This window comes from Pholcus phalangioides, unplaced genomic scaffold, assembly GCF_987345545.1.
Source record: "Pholcus phalangioides strain wild (caught in Gottingen) unplaced genomic scaffold, Ppha-v1.0 ptg000017l_1, whole genome shotgun sequence".
Classification (NCBI taxonomy): Eukaryota; Metazoa; Arthropoda; class Arachnida; order Araneae; family Pholcidae; genus Pholcus; species Pholcus phalangioides.
This window is the reverse complement of record NW_028301610.1, coordinates 66,961,318-66,983,344: the sequence shown is the minus strand read 5'-3', so window position 1 is coordinate 66,983,344 and position 22,027 is coordinate 66,961,318. Positions and strand designations below refer to the sequence as shown.

Below are 22,027 nucleotides of genomic sequence, written 5' to 3'. Positions count from 1 at the left end.
TAAAAGGGGACTTCTACAAAAATTAAATTTGAATTTTTGTCAAAGTTAATAATTGCAATAAATTTTGGTACGCATCCAATAGATTAATTTTTTACTGTGAAATACATTAGAAGTAACCCTGAAACTTTTATTTGGGGGCCCATTGGTTTTTTTCTTCTGTAAAGTTTTAAAACTGTTAGAAGTTCCCTTTTAAAATCAAGCGGTTCAAATAAAATCGGGGCAAGGGGGGTTCTAAACAATTGGTGTCCCAAAATTGTTGAGATGCACCTGGCATCGCGTCTGGTAAGGGCGGCCCTGCAAAAATGAATAGAAGAGCAATACGCATGAAAGATTTCGTTCATTTATTAGAGTTATAATGGCTGTCTCACACTTAACAAGGCCATCCTCCTGTCTTGTTCTTCAGTCAGTCGAACACATCAAGATCAGGTTATGACTCATCTTCTCTTCCTTCCTATTTATGAAGGTCAACTGTGGTAATGCTTTGTGTGTGTGTGTGTGATTCGTGTTTCTTTTTTTTTTTAATAAAACTTTTTTTCCGTCGTTGTGTTCAACAAGTCGAAAGCATGTATTATTAAAGGTGAGTGATCCAAGAAAATATATTTTCTCGGAATTTCAACACTTGTACTCGTTACAGGCTGTGACTAGGGCTGGGAATCGATTAAATTTTTCACTTGTTAAGGGGTATCTTTTCTGCCACTTTTCTTTAAAATGATACTGGAGTGAATTTTAATAACATTTTTGGATATAAAATGCCCCAAAATGGTGAAAACAGTAATAAATTTTGGACTACCTAAATGTCATTTTCTGTGAAAAAGGTATTTTTATGTCATATTTCTAGCAAAATTCATGTAATATTCGAAACACGATTGCAAAAAATTCTGCGAGAATGGAATATTTTCTTATTTTCACAGTACATCCACAAAGAGATCTCAGATTTGGGTTCCCATAACCTTGAAAATATATAGAAAAATATTGTAAAAGTTTTGAAAATGATAAAATCAATATATTTTTAGAAAAATCATGTTTCAAACTCAGGTTTGAAAATGTCAAAAATAGCATTCTTCGTAAAACACGTTTAGGTTTTTATTCGCGAATTTACAAACCCAACACTGAACGTAACCTTGGCTCTAACCTTCATATAAACAAAACAAGGCCTGTTTTGGAATTACAATAAATGGGGCTTTCATAAAAAATAAATAAATAAAAATCGATATTTTCTTCAAAAATGACGTACTCAACCTTAATCACAAAATTTTAATCGATAAATCAACTGATTAATTTCAATCGAATATTTTCAAATGTGTGTGGGCTATTAATTTATAACAAACTTATTAGGAAACTGGTTTTTTTATTATCCCTTTAATTGGTGAGCATTGAAATAACCAGAAGAGAAATACTTTTAGGGGTTATATTAAGCAAATAAAAGGTACCCTGAGTACTATTGGCAAAAAAAAAATATTGTCAATATTTGAAAAAATATTTGATTTTGCACTTCAGGGAGCACACTGTATTTATATGATTTACATAGTATAAAAATGTAATTTATTGTTTGTCAACTTACTTTTCTATCATTGTTGAGGAATGCACAGCAATGTCTATGCATATTCAATGTCCACACATAGTATTTCTGTCCAAAATGCAAGGGTCAAAAATTGTTCTTTTCTTTTCAAGAAATAGGAGACGTGCACCTTTGAGCCATTCTGCTGGTAATTATAAAGACTTCATGAACAGCTCATAAGTAAAAATTGAATGTTTAGGAATTGCTTAGAAGTATCAATGCCGAAACGAGCTCAAAAATATAAAATGCCTTTATTTGAAAGATTTAAGAAAACCATGTTGCTTTTGAGAGCAACACTGCCAAATAAAGAGTTAATTGATGCGTGCGCTATAAAAATATATATTCATTTTTCGCACTCACCTATTCGCTAAATGTAAACAAATATTAGAATAGATCAAGAAATTAAGGCAAGGCTACAAGCTTTAAGTAATGCTGAGCTAAAGTATACAACTAAAATAATTTTGTCTGATCCTGAACTTTCTTTAAAAGGATCGTTTCCGTTGAGTCGACTTGTATTTCCCCCATGTCGAAACATTCGATCAAAATATCGATTCAAATATTTTTAACTATGGTCACTTATCCGAAATGTTATAACTAGGAATATAATTCAAGATATCGAATCAGTTTCGTCAAACAAACAAAAATAAATTTTGAACTTTTTATAAAAATTTTAATCGGATTGACCGAGTCGATTAACTCAACTAAAATATTTAACAGCGGTGAACAATATATCTATTAAGGAAACAGTTATTTTCCGGATATTTTTGCTGAGGCGGACTCGGAAGAAAAGTCATCACGTCTCCGCCGGGACTGCTGTTTCCTTGATATCTCGGGCTGAGAAAAAGCCATGTATCTCACTCTAAATATATCTATTAACCGACTTGATTAACTGAACGAGCCCTAGTTATGACCTTTACTTAAATTTCACTACTATCTCTTACGTAATACGGTAAATACAAAGGCCACAACAGGCAAACTGCCCAACGTGGCGGTTGAAAAATTATACCCATAAAAAATATGACTGTCAAATATAAGCAAAATATCTAATATAACAATTTCTTTATCACCAAAAAAATTAATAATACACTGCCCATAAAAAGATTAAGCTAAACAATATAAGTCTGTATAATTTTTGAAGGTAGAGGGTGGTCCAGTAGACCTGACCCCCTTCGAAAAAAAATATTTAAAAAGGGTATTAAAGATAGAGACAAATGGCTTGAAGCATTTTAAAGAAAAGGTTTCAAAGCTTTTTTATTTACTAAAAAGTTTCTACATGCGCACCAACAGTGACACAGAGGATGTTAAACCTATATAGCAGTGTCTCCCAAAGTGGGCAATATTACCCCCTGGTGGGCGTTGGAATGGTCCGGGGGGTGGGGGTGATAGAAGTTACGAATTTAACATAGGATCCTATGGGTTCACTTGAGTTGGGACGATGAGAGAAAAACATTTCTGAAGGGGGGGGGGGGGAGCAAAAAGTTTTGGAAGCTATGCTGTATAGCTTTACCGTGTCAGCTATTTCTTACCCTGTTATTTGCAACATCGGTGTTATAGAGAACGGAAGTGAAGATTGAAGTAAAATAGATATGGAAATAAAAAATAAAAAAACGAACTTTGGAACTTTCTCTTTTAAATGTTTTAAGCCGTTTCAACTCTTTATATCTTTAACAGATTTTTTTTTTTTTTAATTTTATGTAAGTTTAGGTATGAAAAATAAAAAATTTCACTAATTCAATTAAAAAGTTCAGTGGCAAGAAAAATAAAATCAATAAATTAAAAAAAGGTTTTTTTTTTACTTTTAATTCTTCGTAACACCCATGTTAGAAATGACGTGGCAAGAAATGCTATATGGGCTTGACATCCTCCGCGTCACTGAAGGTGCGCGTTTTGTAGTAAGTAAAATAATGAATTTGAAACAATTTTTCTCTTTCAAATGATTCAAGCCGTTTATCTTTATCTTTGATACTGTTTGTGAATATTTTTTAATAATTTCTTCAAAAGGGAGTAGGACTCCTCAACCACCAATGAATACTCTTCAACAATGAATGAAATATATACATATATATATGCTACGGAAATGGCCGCAACAAGCTACGGAAGAGATTCGCAATACTACAGAAATCGGTTTAAAAAAAAAGAAATCGCGTCTGATATTTTTTTTTTTTGCGGTGTTTTTTACTTATTTTTATTATTATTTTTTTTTTAAATTGCATCTATCTTTACCATAGCAATGAATTCGTTTGCGCATGTGAGAGAGTTCGAGAGAAGACTAAAGGTCAAAACACACTACTCTGACGTGATGTGATTATCACGCCATGTCAGAGACGTTGTTGATTCTGATTCGTGGAAATTTTGTGACGCCGAAATTATGTGATGTGGAATTCCCATGAATCATAGTTCACACTGTCCCTGACATGACGTGAAATCACATCACGTCAGTTTAGTGTTTCGGACTTAACTCGGACCCGATCTGTTTTGCCTGTGTGCATAAGGATCTCTAAATCCGCGTCTAAACCCGCCGCTCTATCTCGATGGCCAAATGCGCAAAAACCTGTTTTCCGTCAAAACCGTCCCACTCTGTGAGCTAAAAACAGGTTTTTGAATGGTTCTGCGCGGCGGGTCCGGACAGAAAAGTTTAGCCCATATCCAATAAACAGGGTATTTTTGCATCTGGAAATTATTCCCGACTGGAAGTAGGAAAGTAAGATGTTAAAATTCGTATTTGTAATTTTCTTTTATACATATGTTATATCTTACGACCATATTTTCAGGTGATACGAGATGACATTGAAGAGGGTCCAATTCGACGAGAGGTCGTCGCCGCTTGTGGTCGAGGATTAAAGATGATGTCGTCGTCGACCAGTTGCTGTGCACCGTCCGTTTGCATAATTGATGTCCATCAACTTGCTTCTGTTGTCAAGAACAGAATCGAAAACGTATGAAATGCATTTACGTACGGAAACCTTTTTTTTGAAAAAAAAACATAATTTTTAGTAACCGTTATGGGATTATACTAGCTGTTTCCCGCGGCTTTGCTCGCGTCGATTTAGTTATCTCAAAATTGCTCGACGATGATTTCTCCCATATAACATTTGATCACCTCATGACACCCTTGCTGGTTGAATTTCCAGAAATCCCTTCTTAGTGAGTCTATATTATAAAATACTAGAGCTATAATACCCGGCGCTGCCCGGGTTTTCTTCAATGAGGATTTTTGGATCACGTGATATCTCCCTCTTTCTTTGAGGGACATGCAAACCGTGTTCAAGTTAACCAATATGGCGACTTTTTGCGCGAATCATGAAATAAAGAAATCTAGATTCAAAGAAACGTAGAAATGAATATTTTTTCCTTTTTTAAAGGGTCGCTGGTATTTCGATTCCCCCCGCGAACTTTAAGTTATGCATCTGCTTCAAAAAATGCTTAATTAAAGCTGTGGAATTTCTTCGATGTACTTCACGGACCCATAATTAATTTTAAAATATCCTAACCCACATGAATTATGCAATTCAATATCAAAAGACAATACGGAGACATCAATTTTCATGCTTGAGGAGATATAAATAAAAAGTTGAAATCAATGTCATTGCATGGATATCAAACTCAAAAGTAGGTCCGGCTAATTACTTCATATTTAATCTCCTGGGCTTCGTATCTCTAAGCGAACTCAATATTTCAAAAAAATCGAGAATTCAATACAATTTTTAAAATTATTGATGGCAGGAAACCCCCCACTAAATTCCCGCATTTCTACAGTAAAATTGACAATTTTAACACTGATTTCCATGGGCATCATCCTTTGTCCCTCAAAGTGATGCTGATAATGATTCTGACGACTATTGAAAAAGTGACAAACCATTGTAAAGGCATATACGCGTCTGAAACGCATTGCTAGGAAATCACGGTAACGAAAGTAAACGTTCCGAAAGTGATTGTTGAGGCCCAAAAAACCATTGTTGCCCGACAGTTTTTTGCCCATTTGGGGCATTTGCCCTGCTCTGACGAAATTTTAAAGTGGTCTATCGTTCAAGTCGGGTCCCATTTGGTATATATGCAAAATTTGGCGAAGATCGATCTAAAATTGAAGATTTGTATAGAGAACATACACACACAGACAGACAGAAAATCAATTTTATATATATAGATAATACTCCCCAAATTTTCATATTTATAGCTTCAGCAGTTTGAGATCTGCGATACCCCACATAACTTTTGTGCCCCCCTCAAGACCCCCTTAGACGTTGAATTTTGAAAAACCTTTATAAGTCTCTGCACCAAAAATAAAACTACTGATAAAATTTCATATTGATAGCTTCGGTGTGATTTCGGCTCAGTGATGTATGCCCCATATCACATTTGAGCCACCCATGACCCCTTCAGACGGTTGAATTTCGAAAAACTCCTTCTACTGCGGTTTTGGCTCAGCAATGATGAATCAGTCAGGACATGTTATCCATACATATAAAATAATATGTCCTGACTGACTGATTCATCATCGCCGAGCCGAAACAGCTGAAGGCTGAAGCTATAAATATAACATTTGGTCAGTAGTTTTATTTTATGACGTAAAGATTCACTATCAAGGGATTTATCAATATTGAACCCCTATGGGGGGGGGGGTCAAATATTATATAGAGAAATCATGCTGAGATGCGAAAACGCTGAAACTATAAATGTGAAATTTTATCAGTAGTTTCAATTTATGATGGCCCAGTCTAAGAAGGGGTTCTTAAAAATTCGACACCTAACGGGGTCGAAATGGTATACAGAGGAATCAAGGCCAGCCAAAACCGCTGAAACTATAAATACGAAATTTGGCCTGTAGTTTCACTTTATGATGTAAAGACCGACCAAAAAGGGGTTCTTCGAAATTGGGCCCCTAAGTGGTCATAATACGGTTCAAAGGTTATATGAAGAAATCATGCAGAGCCGAAACCGATTAAACTATAAATATGAAATTTAACCAATAGTTCCATTTTAGGCTCACTGAGAAGGGGTTTTTAAAAATTCGACCCCCAAGGGGGGAGGGCTCATAAGAGGGTTCAAAGGCTATACATAGAAAGCATGCCGAGCTGAAACCACTGAAACTATAAATACAAAATTTGGCCAGTTGTTACATTTCATGATGTGAGGGCTCACTAAGAAGTAGTTTTGCAAAGTTGGGTTCATAGTGGGGGGGATCATCATTTGGGTTCATAGTGGGGGGGGATCATCATTTGGGTTCATAGTGGGGGGGGATCATCATTTGGGTTCAAAGGTGCCATACAGAAATCATGCCGATCTGAAACTACATAATTTATAATTGCGAAATTCGATCAGTAGTTTCATTTTATGATGTAAGGATTTACAAAGCAGGGGTTTTCCCAAATTCGACCCCTAAGGGGGGAGTCATAATAGGGTTCAAAGGTTATATAGAGAAATCATTTCGAGCCGAAACCACTGAAACTATATGAAATTTGGCCAGTAGTTTTATTTTCAGTAAGAAAAGGATTTACCGAAATGCGACCACAAACGTCAAAAGAGGTTCAAAGGTTATATGAGGCAGTCGTCGCTGAGCCGAAACCGCTGAATCTATAAGTATAAAATTTGTTCAATAGTTTCATTTTACATGTAAAGACTCAGTAAGAAGTTGCTTTCGAAATTCGACCCCCAAGAGGGGCATAAGGAGGGGGGTTTAAAGGTTAGAGTAGATACTTAATTGCGGCCTAATGAACATGATTCGCCAAACGGGGAATATAGAAAAATCATGCCGAGTCGAAGCCGCCGAAGTTATAAATATAAAATTCGGTCAATAGTTTCATTTCATGATGCAAAGATTCACTACGGGGTTTTTTTAATTCAAATCCGTTGTTCAAATGTTATATGGGGGAAATCGTCGCAGAGCAATTTTCAGATTACCAAATCCACTCGAGCTAAGACGCGGGTAACAGCTAGTGATTTTATAAAATATTAACCAATCAGTACTTTAACACAAGGCTGTCGCTTAATCAAAAATTTACTCTTTCATAATTCATATTGACTCACTGGAAGAATTTTTAGTCCCTTTTGGGGTCACAGAGTGTCCTGTCATCGTCATGTATGTCATTTTATGTTTTTCCTGAGTTGTTTTGAATGTATGTTTTTGTGTATTGTGTTCTGTCCCTATTAAAAAAAATATTCATATCATGAACGTTTTTGTGATGATGTAGTTTGGATTCCGCTCAAACAAGAGATTTTTAGTGAATTTTTCACCAATCAGTGTTTATAACATAACCGTGATGGGAAGAAATCAAGAGAAAATATTCCAGATATATACACTCATTGCCATAAAAATTTGCGCACCCAAAAGAAGTCGTCATAATGAAACGAAATTGTACACATGTAAGTACTACGTTGATATAAGTAAGTGATTAGAAAATCCAAGACAAAGGATCATTTATTGCAGAAAAAAGTACAGATGAACAGAAGTTTTAGTACTCTGTTGGACCCCCTCTAGCGCGAATGCACGATGCGATACGAGCGGGCATTGAGGCATAGAAGTTCCGTATGATATCCCGAGACATCTCACAGTTGCTGTAAATGCGTCTCTAGTTCGACCAACCTCATAGGGTGTCCAACTTGCCGTCCCAAATGATCCCAGATATGCTCGATTGGTGACAAATCTGGGGATAGAGCAGGCCAGGGAAGGGTGGTAATGTGGTGGAGGCAGTCTTGTGACATCCTTGCTGTGTGTGGCCTAGCATTGTCTTGTTGAAAAATGGTTCCTGGGAGCCCTGCCATGAGTGGCAACACATGTGGCTGAAGGATGTTATGGACGTACCGCTGGGCTGTCATTGTGCCATGGATCAATATTAGGGGTGACCGTGTATCGTAAGCAATGGCACCCCATACCATGACACCAGCTGTGGGAGCGGTGTGTCGCTGTAAAGCGAAGGCAGGATTGAAGCGTTCACCACGGGGCCTCCACACACGAACACGATTGTCATCACTGCTCAAGTTGAATCTCGATTCGTCGCTGAAGACGACCTGGTTCCATTCCGTTGCAGTCCAATCCCGTCGTGCTCGACACCACTCCAAACGGAGGCGTTGGTGGGTGGGTGTCATTGGCAGCACACGTAATGGGCGCCGCGATACCAGATGTCCTTCAGCCAGGCACCTTGCGATGGTTCGGGAAGACACAGGGGCCCGTAGTGAAGCTGCTGCCTGTGTCTGGATAGCGGCCAATGAGGCAGTTGGCTCTACGCGTGCGTTTCGGATGATGTGACGGTCTTCTCGACGACTGGTCTGTCGAGGGCGTCCTGAACCTGGTCGCCGTGTAAATGACGTCTCTTCTGTCCACTGGTCCCAACACCTCCTCACAGTAAAATCAGAACGGCCTAGTTGACGAGCTACTCGCCGAGCTGACCACCCAGCTTCCATCATTCCAATGATTCTTCCCCTATCAAACTCTGACAACTGCTCATATGGCCTTCGACGGCGGCGTAACGACATGTCTACCTCAGCATTTCTTTTGCAAACGATTAAATACACTCCAGCAAGCTCTGCTTACCTGTTTTATACTCCAAGGAGAACGAAGTTCAACGCCCTCTAGTGGCATTACGCAATGCGCAATCACGCTGCATTTCTAATCATTTGCATATCTGCCCGACATGTACCTTCAGGCCAACTTTCGTTTCGATCCCACAATTATTTCTTGGTGCGCAAATTTTTATGGCAATGAGTGTATATAGAAATGCGTTCGGATGCACACGTGCTTCGATTTGATAGAATTTTTCCTCGTATATTGCTCTTTACTATCCAAATAAGATTATTACCAGAATTAGTTGGTAATAACGAGTATTCAAAATTATTTAAATTGTATTTTATGATAACTCATATGGATTTGAAAATTTATATGTACTAATTGTTTTATTTTTTGTAGGTACTCATCATCGATTGCCGATCATTCATAGAATATAATGCTTGTCACGTGTCGACTGCTGTTAATGTTTGTTGTTCGAAAATTGTGAAGCGTAGGCTCCAGCAAGACAAGGTAAGAAATATTCAGACCAAGCGATAAACATCATATCTAATGCTTTCATATTACGTATATTTTCATGTATAAAAAAATATGTACCGACTGCATTTTTTCATATTTTATTTATTAAGGGAAAATGCATTTTTCTTGATTTTAATATACAAATACAAGGCCCCCAACAGGCAAAATGCCCAATGAGGTGGCTGAGAATGCATCATTTAGCTTTTGAATTTTTTTGTAAATGAGGGTAACCATAATACAAAGAGAAAGTGGAGCGTGATTTGTAAAAAATAACAAAAACTACCGAGTCAAATGTAAAGTCAGGTACAGTATAATGTACTGTACAAGTGAACAGGCTTTCAACATAGTGAAAATTCAATTTTTATGGAAAAAAAATGCAATTCTTGAATTCACCACCGGAATGTAAAATGGTGGTCTATCACACACACACAATGATACTCAAAAAATAAATAAAAAGTTGCAGTTGACAGTGATTTTTTTTTTCTCAATAATAGTTCTTAATTCCGGCTCAATTGCAAAAACGGTTTGAAATTGCATATTTTCCAAAAATTCAATTCTGTGAACCGCATAAAACAGTGCATCTCTACATATTCGCTTCACATGAAGCGTAATTCTGTGTCTCAAAGTTGCTAATTTATCATTTATCCACCTGTCCTTAATAAACCAAACTTTTCAAATATCACCATAACCAAGTCACGTGGAGTTATTATAATTATTCGGTCTACTATGAAATGACATCGTAGGGGACTTAGCGTTCAACTTGTGTCAAGGGTTGCTCCATTTTGCATGATAATTGTCGTGTCAGAATATTCGTACTGTCGGAGGTGTGGGGATAACAAAATCGATCAGCATTTGTCAATATACAATTGCAATGTCAAAACAAGTTACTTATATAGTTGATTTCAATTTTTATGGTAGTAAAGCCACATTACGCAAAAAACTTTCAGTGACTGTAAGCGGCTCAGCAGCAGTGCCAACGAGTGTGCACTTACACGTGAAATGTCGCCTCGTGTCTCAATTTGCGCGGTCCTTTTGATTTCCGTTGGCTGCAAAACAGAGTGCTGCCCTGCGACGTATCCCGAAGGCTGCACGCTTCTCAATTTGCGCTTAGTCTAAAGGCATACGTTCAAACCCATCTGGGTTCTCAGTGGCCCAATCCAAAAAAGTGTGTGCGTGCTGGCAGTGCCCTCCCGATAAAAGTATGCCTCATCTTTTCATCAAACGGCCATGCATCGCCCACATTCATTTCAGCTAGAAACCAGAAGAGATACGCATGGGCCCACTCGGGTGCGGCCCGGGGGCCTCAGGAGAAGAGGGGCCTCACAAAAATGAGATACGGTTGGAAGTTTCTAGAATTTACAAGGTAGGACCTCAGAAAAACCACTTGGCCCGGGGGCCCATGATGCTCTTAAGACAGCCCTGGAGATACATGTTAGCGCATCCCCGCTTTTCATGGAAGCAGTTGCTAGATTCTTAGCCAAAAAAATTCAGAATTTTGCGTAAGCTTTTCAAGACAACTTATTCAATTGTTAAAATATTGCCCAAGCACTACTAGATTCGTTTTCAGAATTAGCCTTCCATTATGACAATGCCAAAACACAGTGTTACACTTTTTTACACGCGCTCTTGTTCTGGTGGCATATGAGAGATAAATTACGCTCTATATAGATAATTTTCCTTGAATTAATGACCCAGTGATGCAACTTTTTCGTAAGCTTTTCGTAGTCCAAAAAATGAAAGTGAAACAGAAGCATATTGACGTTATTTTGATAATAAAGCTTCACGAGCTATGCACAATCACGTAAACAAAGCATTGCGTAAAATAATGATCTTGCCAAACTTCCAACAAGCATTTCTTTCTTTTTTCTTTCACATACGCAATGAAAATGTTCAGATAATGGTATTTCTTAGATATGCATAGTCCTTTTCTTCCCCCCATAATCGAAAACATCGTTACTCAAAATCCGAACGATTTATCTAACGTTAAAAGTTTTTTTTTGACCATTTCTCGATCAACGTTATCTACGTAGACTGCGATGATTGAAGATGTATATACAGGGTGATTACTTAATTCTCCTTGCCACATTTTACTGTTGAACCGTTGATCATCGAGGCATACTTCCAATTATAAAAATTACCCAAATAACGTGTAGAACTCAGATACCTCTTTCGTGTTGCAAGGGGGTTGTATAGTTATCAAAATGTTAACTTTTTAATGCGGGTACCCCGTCCTCAAAAACCCAGTCTGAAAGTTGTTGCACTGTCTCTCCTGAGCCACACAAAACAACTTCCACGTGCAATATTTACAGAGATATTTGAATTTAAAATCGACGGAAATTTGGGAAAGAACCGCTGTTCGTTAGTGTATGCCGTTTTTTTCCAATTTCCCTCTGATTTTTGAATTCAAATATGTCTCCGAATATAGCATTTAGAAACGTGGGAGTTTTTTTTGTTGGCCTCAATAGAGAGACCGGACAACAACTTCCTAATTAGGGTTTAAAAAGTTAATTTTTTTATTTGGATAACTACACAACCCCTTGCAACATGAATGAAGTAATCAAGTTCTACACGTTATTTGGATACTTTTTCTAATTCAAAGTGTGACTCTAGGATCAATGGTTAGCCAGTAAAATGAGACAAGGAGAATTAAATAATCGTCCTGTATACATGTTGCTAGAACAAAATATTTAACTATAAAAAAAATTACCATCTTCCCACACATTACATCAAACAAAATTTTTGGCGATAATTTCCTGAAACGAGATCTATCCCTGAAGAATTCATTTTCCATTCCACAACTGATTAAATCGTGGGGCCAAAACTTTCTATGAAGTGCGAGTAGCGAGTTCCAACCGAAACCTAATCAATCCTATCCAACAGCTATCGGTTGCGGTTGGAGCTCGTAAAAATAAGCTTCGATCCATCTTGACCAGTATTCGCCAATACGCATCTATACGCGTGATTCACACATCAAATTCAATTTCACCCCTCCAAATTTCGTAGAGGAGTAAAAATGCTCCTTCAAATTTTAAGTATGTGTATTGCTTTAATACACAGTGTATATTACTCTTTTTTTCATAAAAAATACCCCTCATTTAGCAAAATTACCCCTTAAAATTTTGGGGAGGAGTGAAATTACCCTTCAAAAATTTTCTTTCGGATAACATTGACCAAGTCTTTTCACTTCGTACTTGTAAGTACAAGTATTGTACGCTATCTGGCGAAGTTTCTTCTCCCGTCGAAAAGATTTTTTCCTTTCAAACTTTTAATTCAATTTTGTCAAGTGCTTCAGCTTAAAGTAATGCACGTTGCTTTGTTCGAGCGAGAAATTCCCTCCTTTGTTACATATAGTACATATCTACTCTTTATTTTCCATAGGGGCTGTCCCATAAATTCATAAATAGTTTAAAAATTCATAAAAATTGAAGGAATTAGTAGCGTTTTTGAATGCGGTTTGCAAAAAAGTTATATATTCTCATTATGGAGGATTTTTTTTTGGTACAGAAAACAAAATTTAGCTCAAATTGTTAACGATAGAGGGTACTGCACGAAAACAATACAAGTGTGATTGGACATTTCTTCAATCTCTTCTGTGTCCGCAACATTCGTGTGTGGCTAAGATAAAACAACTTCAATAATGCTTTATCCACCAATGTCAACATCACATGAAAAACTCATGTAAGCGTCAGTTACAGGAAAATACAGACATGAGCTGTTCATCGTACACCCTGCGTTTTATATGAATCTGATTTTCATATTTGCAGTGATTAGCTTTCGTGCAGCGTCCTCTAGCAACACAAACTTGAAATATTTTTTTTCTCTGCCAAAAAAAAATTCTCTTTCGTGAGAAATACACTGCTCAAAACAATTCGGGGAGCACATGGCTTTAACAAAATTACGCAAAGATGTATACCGATAAGTAACATAAAATGAATCATCCATAATTTAAAGCCTAGCAGGAAACGGAAGAAGAAAACTTCATATGCAAATCGAAGTTCATGACGTCAAAAACCAGAAAAAGGAGATAAGGGCAGAAATCGGGATGTTGCAGAAACGTCTGTTTTACTGCCGTAACTGTGAAATTCGATTGCGCAGTATTTTTTTTTTTGAGACAAGGTGACTTGAGGATGTCTCAACAACGTGATTTACCGGAATCCATGGCATGGCGTGTTATAGGCAGACTGGAATCCGGGCAAACACAACGTAGTGTCGCGGACGCTGTTGGAGTCGCCAGAAGTGTTGTTGCAAGGCTGTGGAATCGATTCCAAGAAACAGGAAATGTTAGACGTCGACCAGGGCAAGGTCGGCCACGCGGCACTACAGCAACTGATGACCGGTATATACGGTTAACAGCCCGTCGAAACAGAACAGAGAATGCTACGCAGCTGCAAAGACGGTTGCTCTTGGCAACAGGACGAAGGTTGTCCAGCCAAACAGTACGTAATCGGCTTCATGAGGGAGGGCTCTATGCACGTAGGCCAATGGTCTGCATTCCGTTGACCCCACGCCACCGTGCGGCCCGAAGAAGATGGGCTGCTGAACATCGAGATTGGGAGCAACATGATTGGAGCCAAGTGCTGTTTACAGGCGAGTCCCGATTCAGTCTGGAGTGTGACACCCGACGTGTTCTGGTATGGAGGGACAGGGGCACTCGAAATAACCCCGCATTCGTTCGTGAAAGGTCACAATACAGACGAGCTGGTTGGATGGTATGGGGTGGAATCAGCATAGGCGGACGTACGGACCTGCATATCATTCGGAATGGCACTTTGACGGCCCGAAGGTATGCAGACGAGATACTGCGACCTCATGTCATCCCTTACGCTGGAGCCATTGGAGATTCCTTTGTTTTCCAGGATGATAATGCCCGACCGCATAGAGCTCGTCTGGTGGAGAACATGCTTGAAGCTGAAACAATACAGCGTATGGAATGGCCAGCGTGCTCTCCTGACCTGAATCCAATCGAGCATGTTTGGGACATGCTCTGACGACGGATTGCTGCGCGACCAAGGCCGCCTGTTACTGTCCGAGACTTGCAGATTGCACTTCTTGAGGAGTGGAACAGTATTCCCCAAAGTCTGATCGATAACCTCATCGCATCCATGGCAAACAGGTGTGCAGCAGTCTTAGCTGTTCGAGGAGACCACACGCCCTATTAAAACTCATGCATCATGTCTAAACAGTGCTTTTTTTTATCGTTTACATGTAACCAAATTGTTGCCCTAAATCATCTTTTCATGTTTTTTCCATATTTTCAAAGAATTAAAGCTTAATTCCAATTTTTTTTACGTCTTTTTTCTGTATTGCGCATTGATACGCGTGTACTATCCATTGTATGCCAGTACGTGGCTGTCTCGCACGGTTTTATTCACTTTTTTGCTTGCTCCCCTAATTGTTTTGAGCAGTGTACTTTTCCGCAAACCGCATTCAAATACATCAATTCTTTCAATTTTTATGCACTTTCAAACTATTTAAAAGGAGTTTGTTATAATCCACCGAATAAGAATCCGAACTACATCTCCAAACTTGAAAAGTTCCTGAGAAAAATTTCAATTACTCGGGTATATCTATTGGGAGAACCTATTGACTAGAGATCAATATAAGAAAGGCTTTTTTAAGTTAGCGCTCGATAATTTTTTGTATTAGCAGGTTTTCAGAAGCCACTAGGGGTACTTAAATTTTGGATTTAGTTCTCACTAGTTCCGAGAATCTCGTTGAACATGTTTCGGTGGGAGGGGACGAGTTTTCTTCTAGTGATCATCGTGCTGTTAGTTTTCTCTGTAAATTTGCGTCGGGTAAAAGCTGATAACAGAAGAATAGTTTTCGAAGAACTAACTTTCTTTCTTTTTTTAAATCTTTTGAGAGAAAGGATAGCGGGAGTTTTCAATGACCGGTTGGAGTTAGTTGGTGTGGTACGTCAGTGGAAAGGATTTTGGGCAAAATTAACCTCTGTTTTGCACGACGTGGTGCCGTTGTTCGTAAAAAGTGCGTTTGTTCATCACACCCCCTCTGGTTCACGGATAACGTGCGTAATCTTTATATTGAAAAGAAAAGAGCATTTGGAGAGAAGGGCATTGAAGATGATTAGGGAAAGTAAAAAGGAAGTTGAATCTCTCTCTCTATGTTGGCAGATAACATTGGCGCTGACCCAAAATAATTTTTCAAGTATGCCAACAATGGATGTAAGGGGACAGTTCCCCCCCCCCCCCGTCAATAGAAGGATCTTGGGTAAAGAGCCATAAAGGCATGTGTAATTTTTTCAATGACTTTTTGCTTCAGTTTTTAATAAAGAAAACGATATCCAAATTACGGATGTGTCATGGGCTGATAAAGCCCTCAACAATATTCAGGTGGAACTCCAAAAACTTCTAAAAATATGTATGTGCAAGCAAAGCACCAGGACCGGGATGATATTTATCTTAGGGTCCTAGGGAAATATGCTAATGAACTGTCGGGGCCAGTTGTAGAAATTTACAGAAATAGTGTTGCTGAGAGTATCGTCCCAAGGGCCCGGAAGCTTGCTAATGTGATTCCGATATTTGAGAAAGGGTAGTAGAGAAACTGTGTCGAATTATCGTCTAGTGAGTTTGACGAGCTCCCTCTCGAAAATTTTCGAAATAATTATCAATAGGCAATTGATGAAGTGAATAGACGAGAATAATGTTTTGCCGGATAATCAGCATGGATTCAGGGAAGAGAAATCATGTCTAACGAACCTTCTTTGCTTCTATGATCACGTGACTAAGGCTTTGGGAAATGACGAAAATGCCGGCGTAGTTTATCTTGATTTCCAGAAGGCATTTGATCGGGTTCAACATGGTAAACTCTTGAAATGTTTACGTGAGATTGGGATTGCGAGTAACTTGTTGAATTAGATAGAACCGTGGTTGAGAGATAGGTCAGAATGGTGAACGTCGAATTTTCTGATTGGACAGTTGTCAAAAGTGGAGTCCCTCAAGAGAGTGTTCTTGCGCTCATACTTTTTTCACTTTTTATCGATAAACTCGATCGGATTATCGATGGGATTGTTAGCAAATTCGCAGATGACGTGAAGTCAATGGGGGTAGTTGGGAATCCAAGTGATAGGGAGATGCTTCAGCCGAACTTGAATATGATTTCACCATAGGCTAATGAATGGAATATGACCTTCACTTACCAGTCGAATGGTATTACTATCCCGGATGAAACTAAGGTCGCTGATTTGAGAATTCTCATTGACAAGTAGCTTAGGTTTTCTGATCATTGTTCACGGTGGTGAACAATGTTCAGCAATAGAATGCTTCTTTTCATTCTTAAAAAAGGTCCCTTCGTATTCTCCTAAAATCATTCTTTGGCTTTTCAGAGATGTCGGGAGATATTATATCGAAGTGTTTAAAATTTTCAACGGGACGGATAGGATGGACTATGAGTTATTAATACACCGTCAATCAACTGCTTCAACAAGAGGACACCAGTATAGTTTAGTAAGAGACAGGTCCAGGTTGTGGTGTAGCAGGGAGTTTTCCTCTAATAGGGTTGTTAATAAATGGAATAGCTTACCTGGGGTCGTGAATTCTAACACGATTGGTACGCTTAAAAAGAAATGCGATAGACATTGCTGGGATAAATAGAGAAGCTTTCCATACTGAGATAAGATAGCCATAATCTTTTTATGGACAGTGTATTATATAGTATTACTTATTCGTTTTTTTCCTTTCATGAATATGCTCTTATATTGGGTTGCTTTTTTTTTTATTATATTTGACATCCATTTTTTATTAGCATAATTTTTTCAGCCACATCATTGGGCAATTTGCCTCTTGTGGACTTTGTATTTGTATTTAAGAATTTATGGACACACTGTAAATAAAACATGTCTCTTTCTTAAGTACTAATGATTGTTGATTACTTGAATTTGAATCGTTTTCATTTGCCAAGAGACATTTTTGATATTTCTTAAACTGATACGTCTCATTTCTGTAGGTTACGTTTCTTGTTTTATTTCCATAAAAGTTTTTACTATCATTGTATGCTAAAAGCACGTATACAAAATTTATACGAAAAGCTGTGTTTTTTTTCTGTATGCTATTGAACATGTATGCCTATGTCTTACGTGTTTAATAAATTCTGTCTCGCACTTAAATGGAGAATTCACTGTTTAAACAGCCAATTTTGGTTTCAAGTAAACACAATTCGTGCTTTCTTCTCGAAGTTACAATTTAAAATCTGATTCGTGAAGCCTTTCTTTCTTTTTCTATCAGCTATCAGTAAAAGAGCTTATTATTCATACCTGCCAATGTGATGTAGACACCACTTTTGATATTGTGGTATATGACCAGCAATCCAAAGATCTGACCAATTTGCCACCGGACAGCTTCACGGCGATTCTGCTGCAGAAACTTCAAGTTGCATTTCGGAGTGTAAACCTCTTGTGCGGTAAGTTCCTGATAGAAAATTAACCTCTTGACAGTCTGAGTCCAGTTCGGAAAACAGAAAAATTTTAGATTTGTGTGATTTTATTATTATATTTGCGGCAAAAAAATAGTGTTTTCTTTTCCCTGAAGCCCGAATTAAATTCGTTTATCTTTTCTGATATAATGCACAACAACAAACAAAGAAAAAGATTCCCATTTCTGGTGCATTTTTCTGAAATAAAATACACTGTCAAGGGGTTAAGGAAAAAACGGAAGAAATTTATTATTCTGCTACAATTATCACATCATTCGTTATTTAGTTTTAAGAAGAACTTAAGTAATTGTTAAGCCAATGTATAACTAACTTGAAAATAACAAATACATAAACAACAAATCCTTGAATTTTATTGCATTATTGGCTCATGCATGTCCTGAATTGCGTAATTTCATTATAGGAATCGCTTGTGTCGATTTATGATAGTTTAAGTACTACTATCAAAGTTATGTGTAAATGCGAAAATATTTGTTTTAGGAGGTTTAACAGCGTTTCAAGAGGCTTATCCCGATCTGTGTGGTGATAAAGTGCGTAAAGTGCCTCCCTTGACTTCTCTGTCGCAGCCTTGTTTACCAATAGCCGATCAAGGCCCTACTCGAATTTTGCCCTTTCTGTATCTGGGATCCCAATTTGATGCTCTCAACAAAGATCTCTTAAAGGTAACTTCAAATATATCTATTTCAATATTATTGATATCCTCTTTTCTTTATATCAATCGGAAGACCTATAATTATCTACGCTTTTTTTTACCATGTTCATTGAATTTTTTAATATATGTTAAAAACGTAGAAGTGAAAATTTATTGAAATGGTGATTCTCTCTCTCTCCCTTTTTCAGCCAGATATAGTTTTCCTTCCATCGGAGGCTACAAAAAGTTCCTTATTTCTGTGTAAAAGTATAAGACATTTGCGTGACTATACAGCGTGCCCAAAAAGTCCTTACCCAGGTTTTTGAAGTGAAACTTCTTTAGTCCCCCCCCCCCCCCCCGAGAGCGAATTTTTCTAATCCACCATAAAACGGAAATGACGCAAGCTTTCCTTTCCAACAAAAACCAGTTCTACAGAAGATGCGCCCGAGTGACGTGGTGGTAAATGCTCGTCTACTGCCGTGAAGGTTGCTGTCACGGTCCTGTGTTCGAACCCGAAGGAGGATATAGATAAGATATTTTCCCTAACGAACTTGAGGCGACCAACAATAGACAGCGCCTTCATTTCCAACCCATCTCATTAATGGCAGTAAATTGCAATATGGCCAGAGATGGTGTTTGGTGAAGTAGTTCTACAGATGAACGTTAGGTTGGTGGTGAGGAGGAAGAACATGTATATGGTGCTTGAGAGTTGTGAAGGGTTTGAAGGGGAAAAAAATTCGGTTGGTGTTGAAGGTTCTATATCTTCGCGAGCCTCATATATGCAGAATACTGTATCCACTAAAAAAATGAATGAACAAAATAAATGAACATTTCCAATTAATTTAAAAAATAACTTCAGAACTAAATATAAATTTTGACTGATTGAAAGTAATTATATCTGATTTATCAATTCTTTCATCCAATTTGAATTACCGTGTATTTTTGAAGTCCAAAATATATCAATAAATTAATTTAATATAATATGATTAAAAATATATAATTACTCATTATATGAAATTAATGAGAGAAGAAGCTTTTTAGAATTAATGAAAATTGAGAATTTATGCAAGACATAATTTTTGGAATATTGAAAACTTTTAATAATTTCGAACGTCCCATATTTGACCCAGACCCTCACATTTGATTTAATCAATGACGTCAAAATCATGTTTTGACTTGCATCATTCCACAAGGAATCGAGAAGTTTTATGCTGTGACGAACGAAAATTCACACGCTCTTCAAACGCATGTTCAATCTCTTTCACGCGGTATTTAGTACGTGTGTGTTTGAAACAAAATATTTTTATATCTCATTCCAGCTACCACAAATCGACTTTGTCATTCATTCTGACCATGAATCAATTGAAATACTGGAATAAAGTATTATACAGGGTGAATCCGATCTATTCTGCCAAACGAAAGGGGGTGATAGACGAGCCCAAGTAGATCATGAAACACCCTATCACCCTTGTCCTATCCCAAACCGTTTTCGAGTTATGGTGCATAATCAATCATGCAAAAAATATGTGTCAAATCTAAAAAAACCTGCATTTGTGAAGTTTCTAAGAGATCTAAATCAAACAAAGCACATATTTTCAAAGAACGAAAAAAATCCTGTAAGAGAGAGAGAGAGAGAGAGATGACATCATTTTCATCGAAATATATCTGGATTTATTGGCGAGCTACAAGCGCTGAAAGATTGGCAAAGTTCAAAATCGAATTGTCACCAAAATTTTTCATCGCCAATTACGCAAATACCCTTCGGGCTACAATCGGTCAAATTTACCAAAAACTTGTGCATTGTACCAGCTTTCGAAAGAGTCTACAATAAATCATACCGGTGTTTTGGTTCAAGAGAAATTTAGAACTTTGTTCTCAATACACTGAAATCTGCTTTCGTCGAAGTAATTTTAGTAGGTTTTTTTGGCGACAATTTGATTTTTTACTCTTCACCAATCTCTCAACGATTGAAGCCGGCCATTAAATACAGATATCCTGTAGATGTCGATGATCCTGTAATATCACCTTATACAAATACAACACCACAACAGGCAAAATGCCCAACGAGGTGTCTGAGAAAGATGCCCATAATAAAATGGATGTCATATATTTCAAAAATACAGCAACCCAATTAAAAATACAATTACAAACAATATATATACATGATGAAATAATATACAATGCCCATGATAATACTTATGGCTGTCTTATTCAAAGTATGGATAACTTCTCGATTTACCCCAACATGTTTATCGTATTTCTTTTCAAACGTGTCAATTGTGTTAGAATTAACTACCTCCAGGGGTAAGCTATTCCATTTATGATAACCCTATTAGAGAAAAATTCCCTGTGACACCATAACCTAGAATTGTCCCTTACCTATTCGATACTGGTGTCCCCTTGTAAAAGTAGTCGATTGACGGTGTACCTTATATGATTTTTTCTGCAAAATCAAATTTTTGCCAAAATTTGTAACCGCCAATTCCGAATTTCCGTCGAATACCTACTTCGACGAACGCAGATTTCAGTGATGTATTGCGAACAAAGGGCTAAATTTTTCCTGAACCAGAACACCGATATGGTTTATTGCAACTGTTTCGAAAGCTGGTGCAATGGACATGTTTTTGGTAAATTTGACCGATTGTAGCCAAAAGAGTATTTGCGTAATGTGCGATGAAAAATTTTGGCGACATTTCGATTTTCAGCACTTGTAGCTCGGCAATAAATTCAGATATTTCGATGAAAATGATTCATCTTTTTAATGATTCATCAAGAAAATGATCTTTGAAAATTCATCAAGAAAATGATCTTTGAAAATTCATCTTTGAAAATGATTCATCAAGATTTTTTTAATTTATTTTATTTTATTTATTTATTTATTGTTCTTTCCAAATATGAGCTTAGTTTTTGCGTGTAGATCTCTCAGAAACTTCACAAGTGCAGGTTTTTTTAGACTTGACACATATTCTTTCCATAATGGATTATCCACTGTAACTCGAAAACGGTTTGGGATAGGAAAGGGTTGGTGGGGTGTTTCATGATCCACTTGGGCTCATCCATCACCCCCTTTCGTTTGGCAGAATAGGTCGGATTCACCCGGTATAATCCCCATCTCGTACTGGTAAAGATGATAAATCGTCAATGAATTGAATTTACCGGACATTATACATGTCTACTTCAGTCTCAATCTGATGAATTTGATCGGTAGTGTTAATTATGATGTTTGCGCATGGTGACAAATGTGAAGAAAACCAACATCACAAGACTAATTAAAACACTTTTTGTATTTTTCTAATTCTTCTTCGCACTTATTTTAATTTAATTTTTATGACAAAATATACATGTTGTGTATGCATCGTGTTTTGGCAAAACTGAT

General features: G+C 37.4%; 1 protein-coding gene across 4 annotated transcripts in view; it reads left to right on the top strand.

The window, feature by feature from the left end:
• The window catches only part of LOC149074664 (uncharacterized), a 151,226-nt gene that overhangs the window by 109,373 nt on the left and 19,826 nt on the right, over positions 1–22,027 (top strand). For 3 of the 4 annotated variants that reach the window (XM_089247100.1, XM_089247101.1, XM_089247102.1), the window contains 4 exons: positions 4,330–4,494; positions 9,459–9,569; positions 17,816–17,990; positions 18,501–18,682. In XM_089247100.1, the coding sequence (XP_089103226.1) occupies positions 4,330–4,494; positions 9,459–9,569; positions 17,816–17,990; positions 18,501–18,682 (633 nt within the window). Of the gene's footprint in view, positions 1–4,329; positions 4,512–9,458; positions 9,570–17,815; positions 17,991–18,500; positions 18,683–22,027 lie in introns of those variants that run through there. The other variant, XM_089247103.1, reaches the window with a different exon arrangement.